Source organism: Apteryx mantelli, chromosome 15 (assembly GCF_036417845.1).
Source record: "Apteryx mantelli isolate bAptMan1 chromosome 15, bAptMan1.hap1, whole genome shotgun sequence".
Lineage (NCBI taxonomy): Eukaryota > Metazoa > Chordata > Aves > Apterygiformes > Apterygidae > Apteryx > Apteryx mantelli.
In genome coordinates, this window is record NC_089992.1 from 16,443,243 (window position 1) to 16,458,064 (window position 14,822).

General features: G+C 36.5%; 1 protein-coding gene across 10 annotated transcripts in view; it reads right to left on the reverse strand.

Moving 5' to 3' along the window:
• Window positions 1-1,109: 1,109 nt before the first annotated feature.
• Window positions 1,110-14,822, reverse strand: part of ZNF280D (zinc finger protein 280D) — a 64,657-nt gene continuing 50,944 nt past the window's right edge. For 4 of the 10 annotated variants that reach the window (XM_067305752.1, XM_067305750.1, XM_067305751.1 and 1 more), the window contains one exon: window positions 12,894-14,696. In XM_067305752.1, the coding sequence (XP_067161853.1) occupies window positions 14,060-14,696 (637 nt within the window). In that variant the 3' untranslated portion in view covers window positions 12,894-14,059. Of the gene's footprint in view, window positions 1,768-2,716; window positions 2,941-3,565; window positions 5,630-6,583; window positions 7,417-8,331; window positions 8,445-12,893; window positions 14,697-14,822 lie in introns of those variants that run through there. The other 6 variants (XM_067305755.1, XM_067305754.1, XM_067305758.1 and 3 more) reach the window with 6 other exon arrangements.

Consider the following 14,822-nt stretch of genomic DNA (forward strand, 5'->3'; position numbering starts at 1 on the left):
TATATAACTGTATTAATATATATGAAGTATTATTATATATATATTTTTATATATATAAAACATGTATACTCTTTCTAAACTCACTGATTTATCTCAGCATTACTAACTTTACTGTGCACAGCTAAAATATATACAGTCAAAATGAGGGCCAAACAGTAAAGATATGCTTGTGTAAAAGATGCAGGAGAGAAAGTCTAGTGCTAGTGCACAGCTAGTGCTGTGCTAGAAGAACATTAGGATAGTTGAACTGAAACAGTTTATTACAGCATGTCCAAAATATGTGGTGAGGCACAAGCACAAAGATAGCACTGACCTACCCCCAGTGACCAAATATGATCTGTGGCAAGCATAAAAGTTTACACTCTGTACATTTTCTTTTGAGCAGATGAATGAAAGATAGACACTAGCGCATAATATGGGTGAGGTGTCCAAAGCACTTTTCACCTTCCCAGAGCCAGGTATAGCAGTGAAATATATCTAGCTTGATGGATAAGACTTATTACCTGAGTTTGGACTGAGTGAACCTTGCCAATTATTGACCTTTATCTAATTGGTGTACATGATACTCAAGAAGATGTAAGATTATAGTCAGGTCAAATCTCTTTGAGCTGTGATGCCACCAATAACAGACAGTTTGGGCAGACAACAGCATAGAATCTAATGCTTCTTGATAGAGACTTCTACGCCCATTAATGAAAAGACTAAAAGCAGAAGCATTTTGCCTGTATGTGTTTTATATTCCACTCACAGTAAAGTCCCCATTTGCTGCTGCTTCTTATTGATCTTTTATTGCAGTGAGGCATCTTGACAATCCAATGACAGTTTTAGTTTGCTGCTTTGTATTCTCTCTGGAGATACTGTTCAGCAGAATTCCTACCAACCTTAATATTACCTATAAGGAACACAAAATAGTTGTTATTGGAGTGTGATAAAAGTTCAGGGTGGATACACTTTACCCACTCTAATTAGGGATAAGCAAGAGATTGACTTTTAAAGCCCCGCCCCCCCCAATTTATTTTATGGAGTTGAAAGGTCACATACAAAATGATACAAGAGAGATGTCATGAAGCAAATACCAAAAAAGCGCAAGTGGACTGTAAGCTCTCTCAAATAATGTGTTTTATTTGTATGGAAAGAACAATGCATTAATAAGGACTCTGTAAACACATCAAATAAAGAATACATTAATATACAATACATATGATGTTAGAAGACGAGATATTTTATTACTGTCAAAATACAAATGGCAACAAGAGGTCACAGCATACTAAAAGCTTCCAAGATAACTCTGCTGAACAGCAGTTCCCTAGTGCAGTTAAATCACTCAGTGCAAGCTCACAGTTAAGAAAAAGCAGTCCACTTTTATGCAGTCTTTTTTGTTCTCATTTCAGCAATGAATAATCTTCCCCATATATAAAAGACTACATATCAGCTGTACCAGGCCAGCTTCAGCCAGATGGAAGTACACAACCCCGGTGACAGTTCTGAGAGGCATAACTGTCTTGGATGAGAATATTGCTTCCCAGAGCTCTCAGGGAGCCCGACTTCCTTAGTACAAACCTCATTTCCTTCTGCTGGGTAGCTCATGTAGCCAGGAACATGCTTTGATTGGCAAGGTGTTCTAATTCCAGGACAACGGCAATTTTACAACAATCTGTGTAGATAACTTGTGTTCAAGAGCGCATAATAAAGATGGTTGCTGAACTCTACCCACTTTTTAAGATAATCAAAAATAAAAGTCTCTTTTTTCTTTATTACCTGGTTCATCTATGTCATGGAAAAAGAAAACCAAGTTATTTTCAATGTATTTGTGCACAAATGTGTGTGTGTGTGTGTGTGTGTGTGTGTGTGAGAAATTATAACATACCTGTATATTACAAGATAACATACATGAAACAAAATGATCTTTATAATTACTAACACCTAAATATTGCTGTGTTTTTATTGATTTCAGTAGGGATACTTGCAGAGTAAGAGGTAATCCAGCCTGAATTAAATGAGGCTGCATCATTAGTCCTAATTTTGTTGTATATCGTATTTTATATAACACAAAGAATGACAAGGCAGGTAGCTTAAATGTTATGCCTGTCTTCAAAAGTGCAAGAAGGAGGACAAGAAGAAATACAGGCAAGTCAGTATCACCTGAGACCTGGGAAAATTATGGAGCACATCCTCATGGAAGCTATTTCAAAGCGCATGAAGGACAAGGTGATTAGGAACAGCCAGCATAAATTTACCAAGGTCAAACATTGTCTAAGCAATCTTGTTGTCTTCTATGATGAAGCAACTAGCTCTGAAGTGCACAGCAAAAGGACAAAAGGGCAATGGTCATAAGTTGCAGCAAGAAATATTACAATTCAATACATAAAAAATAAATTCACCATGAGAGCAGTTAGAGTGCTAAAACAGAGCTGAACAGAGAGGCTATAGTCAGCACCACTGGAGATATTAAAAACTCAACTGCAAAAGGCAGCGAGGAACCTGATCTAACTTTGAAGTGAACTCTGCTCTGAGCAGGATGTTGGACTAGATAACTTCCACAAGTCCCCTCCTGCAGAAATTTTTCTGACTCTAAAGAGCTTATGAGCCTACTCAGAAGCATCCTCGGATTCCAAAAAAGACAAAAAGATTGGAAAAGTAGAAATACAGCTATTTCCTAAGATTATCTTTATTCTTCCTGTAAGAAGGAACTAAAGAGTCACACCAAAATACATACCATAAAATGAATATTAACAATTTCCATTCTCCTTTTATGAAGGGCAGATCTGCTAACTTCTGAAAACAAACAGGGATTTCTGAAAGTCATTTACATTTATGGGATCTGTGCAGATTCACTTTCACATTCCTAGCCATCTTCATCATCTGTAACAGAAGTAACAGTTGTCCTTGACTCCCTTGCTTAAATTGTGTTCTCACCCTCCCCAGGTGACTTGGAAGGGGCTACAAAAAAAGGGGCAGAGTTAGGCAGGCACTTTGCTTGACACTTTTTTCTTTTCTGGGGTAGCAATCACCCCTATTCTTGCTGTTCCCATTACAGGAATAAGGTATTTGTAGCTTGACTCTCTAGGGTTCTATCAATTATAGCATTTCCCCTCCATAAAACAAGAGAACCCAACACATCATTCTTACGGTGGCAAAACAAAATGTTGGCCAAATTACTGGAAAGCCTTAAGCCAGAAGAATTACTGGGTGGCCTTGAGATAAAAAAAAAAAAAACAAACACAACAGAGCCTTCTCTGCAAAAGGAAAAAAAAAAGTAAATATCTTGTTTTTTTAATTTTTACTGAACTTACTCATGTTTAGGCTCCAGGCTATTTTGGTCTGTTTAAGCTCCTAGTATGAGTTGTATTAGTGCAGATTCCAAGATATTTTATGGCATAGGAGGAATTAAAGCATGATGAATCCTAGGTATAGTAGGATTTATCATTCCAACATAAAACAGAGTTCCAGATTTTATGTTCTAATATATAATGTGTGTATAGATATATAAACGCACCATTAAAATGGCAAGAACAGAAAAATTTCAAAGCCAAAAGCTGTGAATGTTTCCTGTTACCTCCTCAGAAGCATGCAGGTTACTACATACAGGGGGGTTGTTTTATGATCAAGTATGGCTAATGTGAACAGGTTTGTACAGGAGCCGTGCAATGCCACCATTCAGCTGCTTTCCCCATAGGATTCCTGGCAGGTTTCTTTTGAACAATGAGACTTGCTGCCATCTTTAGAAATATTATCTCAGTCATAATCAACCAGACGCAAATACAGGCATACTTCTTTTCATTGCGCTTTGCTTTATTGTGCTTCACAGATATTGCGTTTTTTACAAATTGAAGGTCTGTGGCAACCCTGCATTGAGCAAGTCTGTCGGCACCATTTTTCCAACAGCACATGCTCACTTTGTGTCTCTGTGTCACATTTTGGTAATTCTCGCAATATTTCAAACTTTTTCATTATTATTATATCTGTTATGGTCATCTGTGATCAGTGATCTTTGATGTTACTCTTGTAATTGTTTTGGGACGCCACGACCTGCACCCATATAAGACGGCAAACTTAATCGATAAATGTCGTGGGTGTCCTGACTGTTCCACCGACCGGCCGTTCCCCCATCTCTCTCCCTCTCTTCGGGCCTCCCTATTCCCTGAGACACAACAATATTGAAATTAGGCCAATTAATAACCCTACAATGGCCTCTAAGTGTTCAAGGGAAAGGAAGAGTTGCACATCTCTCACTTTAAATCAAAAGCTAGAAATGAGGAAGCTTAGTGAGGAAGGCATGTTGAAAGCCAAGACAGGCTGAAAGCGAGGCCTCTTGCGCCAAGCAGGTAGCCAAGTTGCGAATGCAAAGGAAAAGCTCGTGAAGGAAATTCAAAGCGCTACTCCAGTGAACACACGAATGATAAGAAAGCGAAACAGCCTTATTGCAGCTGATATGGAGAAAGTTTTAGTGGTCTGGATAGAAGATCAAACCAGCCACAGCAGTCCCGTAAGCCAAAGCCTCATCCAGAGCAAGGCCCTAACTCTCTTCAATTCTATGAAGGCAGAGAGAAGTGAGGAAGCTGGAGAAGAAGAGGTTGAAGCTGGCAGAGGTTGGTTCGTGAGGCTTAAGGAAAAAAAGCCATCTCCATAACATAAAAGTGCAAAGCGAAGCAGCAAGTGCTGATGCAGAAGCTGCAGCAAGTTATCCAGAAGATCTAGCAAAGAGAATTGAGGAAGGTGGCTACACTAAACAACAGATTTTCAGTGTAGACGAAACAGCCTTATACTGGAAGAAGATGCCATCCAGGACTTTCATAGCTAGAGAGAAGTCGTCCATGCCTGGCTTCAAAGCTTCAAAGGACAGGCTGACTCCCTTGTTAGGGGCTAATGCAGCTGGTGACTAAGTTGAAGCCAATGCTCATTTACCTTTTCGAAAATCCTAGGGCCCTTAAGAATTATGCTAAATCTACTCTGCCTGTGCTCTATAAATGGAACAACAAAGCCTGGATGACAGCACATCTGTTTACAACATGGTTTACTGAATATCTTAAGCCCACTGTTGAGACCTACTGCTCAGAAAAAAAGATTCCTTTCAAAATATTACTGCGCATTGACAATGCACCTGGTCACCCAAGAGCTCTGATGGTGATGTACAATGAGATTAATGTTGTTTTCATGCCTGCTAACACAACATCCATTCTGCAGCCCATGGATCAAGGAGTAATATTGACTTTCAAGTCTTATTATTTAAGAAATATATTTTGTAAGGCTGTGGCTGCCATAGATAGTGATTCCTCTAATGGACCTGGGCAAAGTAAATTGAAAACCTTCTGGAAAGGATTCACCATTCTAGATGCCATTAAGCACATTCGTGATTCATGGGAGGAGGTCAAAATATCAGCATTAACAGGAGTTTGGAAGAAGTTTATTCCAGCCCTCATGGATGACTTTGAGGGGTTCAAGACTTCAGTGGAGGAAGTAACTGCAGATGTGGTGGAAACAGCAAGAGAACTAGACTTAGAAGTGGAGCCTGAAGATGTGACTGAATTGCTGCAATCTCATGATAAAACTTTAACGGATGAGGAGTTGCTTCTTCTGGATGAGCAAAGAAAGTGGTTGCTTGAGATGGAATCTGCTCCTGGTGAAGAGGCTGTGAACATTGTTGAAATGACAACCAAGGATTTAGAATAGTACAGAAACTTAGTTGACAAAGCAGTGGCAGGGTTTGAGAGGACTGACTTCAATTCTGAAAGAAGTTCTGTTGCGGGTAAAATGCTATCAAACAGCATCGCCTGCTACAGAGAAATCCTTTGTGAAAGGAAGAGTCAATCAATGTAGCAAACTGCATTGCTGTCTTATTTGAAGAAATTGCCACAGCCACCCCAGCCTTCAGCAACCACCACCCTGATCAGTCAGTCATCAACAATGAGGCAAGACCGTCCATCAGCAAAAAGATTACGACTCGCTGAAGGCTCAGATAATGGTTAGCTTTTTTTGCAATAAAGTATTTTTAATTAAGGTATGTACTTTTTTTTTAAAGACATAATGCTATTGCACACTTAACAGAATACAGTATAGTGTAAACATAACTTTTATATGCACTGGGAAACCAAAAAATTCATGTGACTCGCTTTATTGCAGTGGTCTGGAACCAAACCCACAATATCTCTGAGGTATGCCTGTAAAAACTCTATAGATAACTGTTTGGTTGAACAAAATTTATTAAGGCCTTTTTCAACACTGCTTTTTGTCCAAGTACCACTATGTTTGTTCAGATAGGAACTCCTAAGTAGTCTCACTGAAGCCCCTCACTGTAAGTCTCTCTTACAGAAAGGCCTTGCAGGTACTCATATTCTATCAAGTATTGTCTTGGTGCTAATAATTTTATTAGGGGCTAATGAAGAATCTCTGCTAAACTACATTCTTCCTATTCCTTAAATTAATGGCACTTTCCCCAGGTGTTTAAAGAATACATCTGTTTCAAGAAACAAAGTATAGGCCCATGGACTAACTATCTCTGCTAGAAAAAAATGACAGTACCACTTACAACCACACACAGTAACAAAGATGTAATTATGAATGCAGAAAAGGATTTCATGCTTACCTCCCTAGTTAGTGCAGTATAGGAAATGAAGTCCTCATTTGTCTTTCTGCTCATCACAGACTGCCCAACATACTCTTGACACTAACTACATTCCGTATGAGATCCTATCAAATGGTAGACATTGACTAGAGGAAGCTGTGAAGCAGGAAAAACGGAGAACATTATAGATACGCAAATGTTCGTAATCCCTGATGGTCAACAAAAATCTCCCTCAGTGTCTCAAATTCAACTTCCTCAATGTTACAAACAGGAGATTATATTACATAAGTCACACAAGTACAGTTCTTGTATGCAGTTGTATATACAAGTACACACTTGTCCCCATCTCTCTTTTACAGAAAAAGAGTTAATGAATGCAAAGTTAAAATGCCTACTTATTATTTTAACAAACAAAGTAACTAACAGCCTCTTTAAAAACAGAAAAAAGCTTTACTTGAGAAGAACAGGCATGCCACTATTAGTCAGAGTTATAATGGAACTAGTTGGAGTTAGGGAATATTTTAGATAAGGGTAAGGCAATTCTGTTCTTTGTTGGGAGCAAAACAACCGAAACAAAAAAGGAGTAGCCACTCACAAAGAGCCACATGCGTATGGACAAATAGTCTTTAAACAGAGGATGAAAACAAACAGCTGGATTGAGAATTGTTTTGCTAGAGGCACATTTGCAGATGGTTGTCTATAAAAGAAACAATATAACCTGACTGTAACAGGACTTGAGTATATACTCAGTGGGTATTCAGAAGTTAACACCACTAAACCAAAGAAATGCATGGTTCCCTCCTCAAGCTCTTCTTCCTGAGAGATGACCAACCTTGAAAATCCAAGCATTAGTCCTGTACAAGACCAAAAAGAAAATATTTGTGTGTGAACAATTACAAAAAAGGGAGGAGAGCAAATTCAGCCATTTTGTTTCAAGACATACAAAACAACCTGGGTGATACATTGCTGGAAACTTGTGTGAACTTGAATTCCAATCTGATTTACCACTAGCTGCCTATATGCTTTCCTAGCTTGAATTTTCTTCTTTACCATATTTCTGGCTCTGAGTCTGAAGGGAGGAAAGTGGAGTCTTAGAAGTTGATAAACTAAGCTTGTGGTGGTAGTATAATGAAATTCTCTTTAACGAGTCTCATCAGCTATCACAGGGGCACTTAGACACAAGCACAGTGCATGTTATTCTAGCAAGGGCGTGACATGAGCTTTCATGTCAGAATTCAGAATTAAAATTGTGTTTAAAGGGAGTCTTTGCTCTCTTTCATCAGAAACATGCATCAGCAAGAGCACCCAGATTGCCTGCTGAGGAGCCCAGGTGGGAATGGATTTTTTTACTGCACAGAAGTAAGATTTACAATATTAAATAAAAATGTTCCACTTTCTAAAGTTTGTCTTACTAATTGAAATTGAATCAATATTAAGTTCCAAGGAGGTCTGTAAACAATGTCAGTGTATTAAAGTTTATTGTATAATGAATTTGAAGATCCTCAAGAAAAGCTAAATGATCACCAGCCTTAAAACAGAAGACAACATAGCCTGCCTTGATGCTTTGCTGCTATGGTACTTATTAGCCTGCTATCTCAAACAACAAAGATCACCGAACAGTTACAAGCTATAATTTAAATGATGCTTATCTTGAAGTGTTGTCAAGAGACTCTTCAGAAGAACTGACAGAACTTCATTATTTAGCACGGATTAATAAAATGTCACTATTCAACACTAAGTCTTGTCTTTATTAATATAAAACAGCATACATGCCACATGTTAAGAGCTTCTCTTTGGTTCCAAAGATGATCATACAAGCATTTGTCTTTTCTAGGAGAACAGGCCTTTCTATGGTCTCGAGAGGGTGTCCAGTCTATGTTACCTGGGAAAGGAAAGAGTGGAAAGTCACATAAACAGAAGAAAAGTTTTCCCAGCATGAATATGTTGTCTCAGGATCCTTTTGGGAATTCTGATCTGATATAGGCATCTAAAGCTCTATGCCCATTTTCAACTCCATTAAAATTGTAGGCAGAATCTGCACAACTGCATTGGTCCCTCAAGCTATAACTTAAGGAACCAGTAAAAAACAAAAACAAACAAAAAACAAAAACAAAAAAACACAAAACAACCCCAAACCAAAAACAATGTTTTATCAGATAAAGCAGGTTTTATCAGATAAAGCTGTTCCTGCATACAGCACACTACTATTCACAAGAGTCTGAACTTTTGCTTCTCCTCTCTAAAAGTGTCTTTTGCTTTCCATCTCCAGCTAACAACTTAAAAGTTGATATATACCAACAGCCAAGAGAACTATACATTCCAAGACATAAAGGACTGTCACAGGGAGAAAGAAGCTGCCATCTAAATGATAACTGACAAATCCATTGCATTTCAGTAAATATCCCAGGAAAAATATACTATGTGCCATAAGCTTGCCAGCTCAAAAAGGAAGTAACATGTTTCCAAGCAGATTAAACAGCAAGACAGAATTCTCAACTTAATTCATCCGAAGACCTGAGAAACTGCAACACAAAATTCAATTTTCACTTCAGGCAGGTAATTCAAATACATACAATTAAAAAAAGTTATTAAAAATCCATGTTCTACTTCTTTAACAGCCTTAAAGAGAGGAAAGCAAGAACTTTATTGTTAGAATACTGTGCCAAGATCATGAATGAAGGAGGTCACAAAAGGCTGTAACAAACAGATCCACAGCTTACTTTCCTTTAATCAAAGGAAGGATAAAGCACATTAGTTCTTAATTATACAACTTAAGAGCAAAATATATTGGCCAAGGAATGAAAGTTACTTTTATCACTATGAGACAGCTTCCTATACAAAGCTACTATCATTATATGCTACCCCATTCACCTAAGTTTTTGAGAAAACTTCTCCTCTGAATTAAATGCCTGAGAGTTTAGTGAATTAGGAAAAAAACCCACTTTTTTATCAAATTCCTAACACCACAATAAGTCTGTTAACCAATACTACTATCCAAGATACTTAAAGAATGGAGAGTTCATTGCTGATGAGCTCATACTTCTTGATCATATAACTGCCTGGTAGAGTCCATACATGTAATTTGAGCACTGTTTCCTTAATATGAAGTTAAATTTGACCAGATTAAAATGCAAATGTACATAATATCACAGTTATTCCTATGGTTGTCATAAAAACATCAGTCTCCTTTAAAAAAAAATTAGAATAGTAAGTAGACCTCAAAACCAGCAAACTACATTATTTTCCAACAACAGATGCACTAGCTTTACGGCACCTTGCAGGTACAGCAACTACAATCTCCTAGAGAATGAAGTGTTTCTCAGCTAAGCATTTTTCACTTTTTTTTTAATGTGATGCAATAGAGAAAAAAAACTTAACATGGTTCATTTGGGTCAATAAAATAATTGAGTACAAAATTTTAATCACGTGTTTTAGAGTTAGAACAGTGATCCAAAACTCAAAGGAACATAGGATAGAACTTTGCAAAATGTCCACAAACTAATATGAAATACCAGTCAATACCAGTTGTAATTTTTTCCCAGTACTGAATTAATGGGAAAAAATATATATAGTCAAAATTATGCCTAAAGTATAATGTCCAAAGAAGATAACATCTTGGGCTTCATCACTTAAAAACATCCTTCTGAATGACACTAAAACTAAAGTAAAGGTTATGATAGAAGCAAAAAAACCACCCAAGTAATCATAAAACATACTTACCAGTTTTTACTAAAGGCAACATGAAGCATACATTAAAAAAGACCAAAAAAAAAGATACAACTAGAGAACAGATCATGAGCCCCAAATATTAAGCACTAATGAAAATGAAACCCTCAGAACAATCAGGTATAAAATCTGCTCTAAATAAAAATTTCTAAACAGTGTCTAACAAAACTCTACTGTCATAGCCTACTGTCAGAGTCTTTGCTGGAACATTCATATATTTGACAGTATGTAGAAAGCAGGGTTTTTTTGTACACTAGCATATAAATAATACTTACACTTGCAAAAAAGCTTTGAGATCTTTTATTCATAGATTTTGCAGAACAACAAGTGTTATTCAGATTCCTAACTCTGGCCTTCAGTTTCCAAAGCCTGAATGCCTTCTGTCAGTAAAGTATGAAGGAAGATGACTTAACACCTATTGCCCATGGATCTTTTTTCTCTCCCTTTCCAGTAATGGGGGAAAAAACAAAACAAAAACATGGACTTATTTTATTATTGTCCTGCTTGCTCTACGATCCGGTTAAAAGGGCAATCTTTATAATACATCACCCTACATTTGGAACTCAATATTTGTTATGATTCGATCTGATTTTTTCCCCCTCAGTTTATTCATCCATTCCACCAAGGAAAACCTGAACCTTCAGTAGTTTCTTTTCCAAAGTTTCTTTCCTAAACTGCCCGAGGCAAACTGAGAAGTTTGCTGCACCTGAGGAATGGCCAAGTGACAGTATACCGACTGGCCATGAGCTATTCATTAGAACAGTTTTCTATTAAATGCAAATAATGGAGATAGCATTAGGCATGTGCTATTTCTTTAAAAATAGAAGTTATACAAACAACCCAAAATCATTATTCAAGCAAATATGGTAAATGTTTTGAGATGAAGGGAAACAGTGATTCTGATATTGATACCAAGAATTAACTTTAAGATATTGTTTTCGGTAAAGCAATGAAAGAAAAGCATTTTCCTGCAAGTTAAGTACAAAAAGAGAGGTAGCACAGAATAAGAATTACTGAAGATTGGATGGAAAATTTACGTGACTCAGAAATGAACAAAAAACTGAATTACCTCCTCCTTCCAGAGGAAAGTTTCAAATTACATTCAACATAACATGATCTTTTGCAATGCCTTCAGCCAAAAGTGCCAATTTAACTCCTCTCTAGGAAACCTCCTAAATACATGACAGAGATTATCTTCCTAATTACTTAATCCCTTAGTATTTAGAGAGCATGTGAATTACTTCAAATGGGGGGGGGGTGTGTGAAATGGGAACTAATGAATTTTAGTTTTTCTGCTTCACAAAAACAACATGGCATTGTTTTCATGACTATTTAAGGCAATCTGATAATCTTGCTAGAACACCAATTCTCTCTCACTTCTTCCTTTGAAAGGGCTGCTGTTTCAGATGTTAGCTATTTGGGCTTTTTATACCTAACACTACCTTCGGTTTTCAGTCCGAGTTTTATTCTCCAATTCTTCTTGACAGTAAGCAGCCTTCAAACTTGATGCTTCCATCAAAAATAATATTATTAAAATAGCAAAGGTTTTAAAATAATTTTGCAATGAAACTGCATAATAAAGACAAATGTGATGAAATTACAACCTATTATATTACCACAACTAGTTCTAGTTGAACTTAATCTTTTCCAAAACCACATACCAGAATCTGATTCTAGATATATCATCTGCATGGATGATCATGAATCATTAAAAATACTAGATATTGTACTGGGTTTATATGCACAGGATTTGTTATATTGCAAATTCACTCACGAAATCCTTCAGTAACATATACACCAAGTCCACAGCTAATTAAGTCCTCTGAACTGCCCTTACTGGGATGTTGTATTCTATAATCATCTATACACTAATGCATGAACACAGACTTGTTACTCATAGCTCTCCAAGATCTGCCACTTTAAGAACCTCAAATAACACAACAAATGATAAAATTGAGAGCAATAAATTGCAGTTTTCTTTTGTATATCTTGTTCTTTAAAAATTGTAATGAAATCATTAATTTGAGGTATGATTAGGCAAACATTTTCACCTTCCTTATTAAAAGGCTTCTAATAACCTTGCATGGCTGAAAATAAAGATGCAATTCAAAGGTTCAAAAATAGAAGAGACATAAAAGGAACTTAACATTTATTACTTTCAAATCTTTTGATTTTTCAGTCTTATATAATTCTCTAGAGTCTGAAGCACAACTTTTGAGATGTTCAGATTAATGTGGTCATTTAGAGGCTCCAACAGTGAGCTGGATGGTCTCTAAACCTCCTAATACTGTTCTTGATTAGACTCATTTAGCAGCTGAGCCTAGTCAACCTAGGAGAACAGAGCAGACTTCAGTTGCTTGCTGATGGCCCAGAAAAATATATTTATAATCTAAAAAAGTTAGCACATCTTATCACAACATATAGCTACAAAAATATGTTTATGCATAGGCACTTGCTCATTTAATTCTAAAAATCACAGAAGTCTCAAAATCACAGTTTTAAAATAAAATAGGTTTTGGGAACTGCCACTAAATCTTTTCAAAAAGATGGGAAGACTATTCCCAAAGTTACAAGCTGAGCAATAAAATTATTCACAAAGACAAAATTTTGTTGCAAATATTTACTCAAAAAGTGATAATTTACAGCAGTGCTTTAACAGCTGTTCAAAACATTTAACATTCATTAAAAACAAAACTAAGTCAAAAGCACATTCTGAATGTTTCAAATGGAGCAGCGAAGTCATAAGAGTAAGCTACTGTTAATTATATGCATTCCTATATCTAGCTGCTAACTATAAAGCAAAAAAAACCCAAAAAATCCAGCAGCCATCTTTCTGTACATAATTTAGAGTACAAAAAGTCCTGAAATTCAACTGTACAATTCTACTTTATATGCCCTTGTGTGATTTTTGTAACAGTTAGCAAGTAGCAGCTGCAAAATGGCAGAGTGCATGCTAGTTGGCGTTTCCAGTTTGGGGTTTCTTTTTCCTTTTTGTTTAAAACAGTTTTTACATTAAACCATACTTTGGTTTGACTTACAGACCATTCTCATGGGTCTACCACTAAGAATAATTAAAACAACAGTAAATGTCTAACAGCTACAAGTACTTTCAGCAGTATGTCCTATTTTATACAACTATGTCTGGTATTTCTGCACAGCTTGCACACGGAAAACCCCACAAATATATACTTTTATTGTAATAATTCCACTTTCACTGAAAGTTTATTAAGGTAAGCTTACAGCCTGGCAGGATTACACCTGTACAGAGGTGCATAGGTTCATATAATTCTGTTTACATGCTTTTACAGACAGGAATGTGACACCAAATCCAAAGAAGTTTTATGTTTATCCAAATTATCAGTAGACCAATAACCATTGTTACAAGTGTGCTCAATTTCAGCATCAGAACCAAAGTCATACTAAATTTTGCTGTTTAATGATATTCACGGAAGGATTTTTGAAAATCTTTTCTTGACTAACAGATCACCTTATTCTAGGTTAGTTAACTATGAAAATGATAATTTATCCCTCCTTTCAAGTGCCAGTTTAGTAAAACACACCACATCCAAGAGACTGGAAGATAAATTTAACACATTACTCCTTGTAAATTTAGTTAATTCAGTTGTACATACACGTACACACTATCTTCACACACAATTTCCCTTTTGTGTTTCTTTTTAATAATTAGCATCAATGAGCACACTCATCAGGAATGGTCCATGGTGTTCTTACCATTACTTATAATAAACTGAATAAAATATTAACACAGTTTCAGCTTGCTTCATTTTCATCTGTCTTGTTTACAGTTGTTTCCATTCTGCTGGGACTGCTTTCTTTAGAAGTCTCATCTGTTTGTTCAGAGAGTAGTCCAGCTTTCTTGGATGAAGGTGCAACCTTACCTTTCTGTAGGATTTCGGTAGCTTCATGCTCTAGTACCTCTGATGGAGTCAGAGGCTCCAAATGAATACTGCCTTGCTCACTAATGTCTGAACTAACGGATTCAAGCTCATCTCTTTTTCTCAAGAACTGCTCAAAACTAACATCTTCACCCAATGTTAGTTTTAAGTCCCTTGCTTTCAACGCTGACAATGCAGTTTCATCCAAGCTATGTACTTTAGTCTGGTCATTCAAGACAATATTATCTGAACTTTGGCAAGTTTTCAACTCACTTTCATCATGAATACATTTTTGTTTCTCTTCTACTAATTGTTTGTTATTATCTGAATCGCAACATGCTCCTTTCTCATCCAAGGCATTCTTAGAGCTGTTGTCATTGCTGTCAAGTTCCAAATTGGGAACATTTTCTGTATTTGATGAACTTTCTTCACTCTTTTCAACTGATGCAACTTGGTTAGTTTGATTTCTGTTGTGTTCTTTTGTTTCCTCTGAAGAATCATGTTCTTGTTTGCTGAAAAAAAACCCAAACAAGTTATTTTTATAGCAGGTAAAATAAAACAATACATAGTTGTATTCTGTAAAGTGATACTCAAAGTGGTATTGCATTTTCTCCTTTTAATATTTCTCACAAATTTTC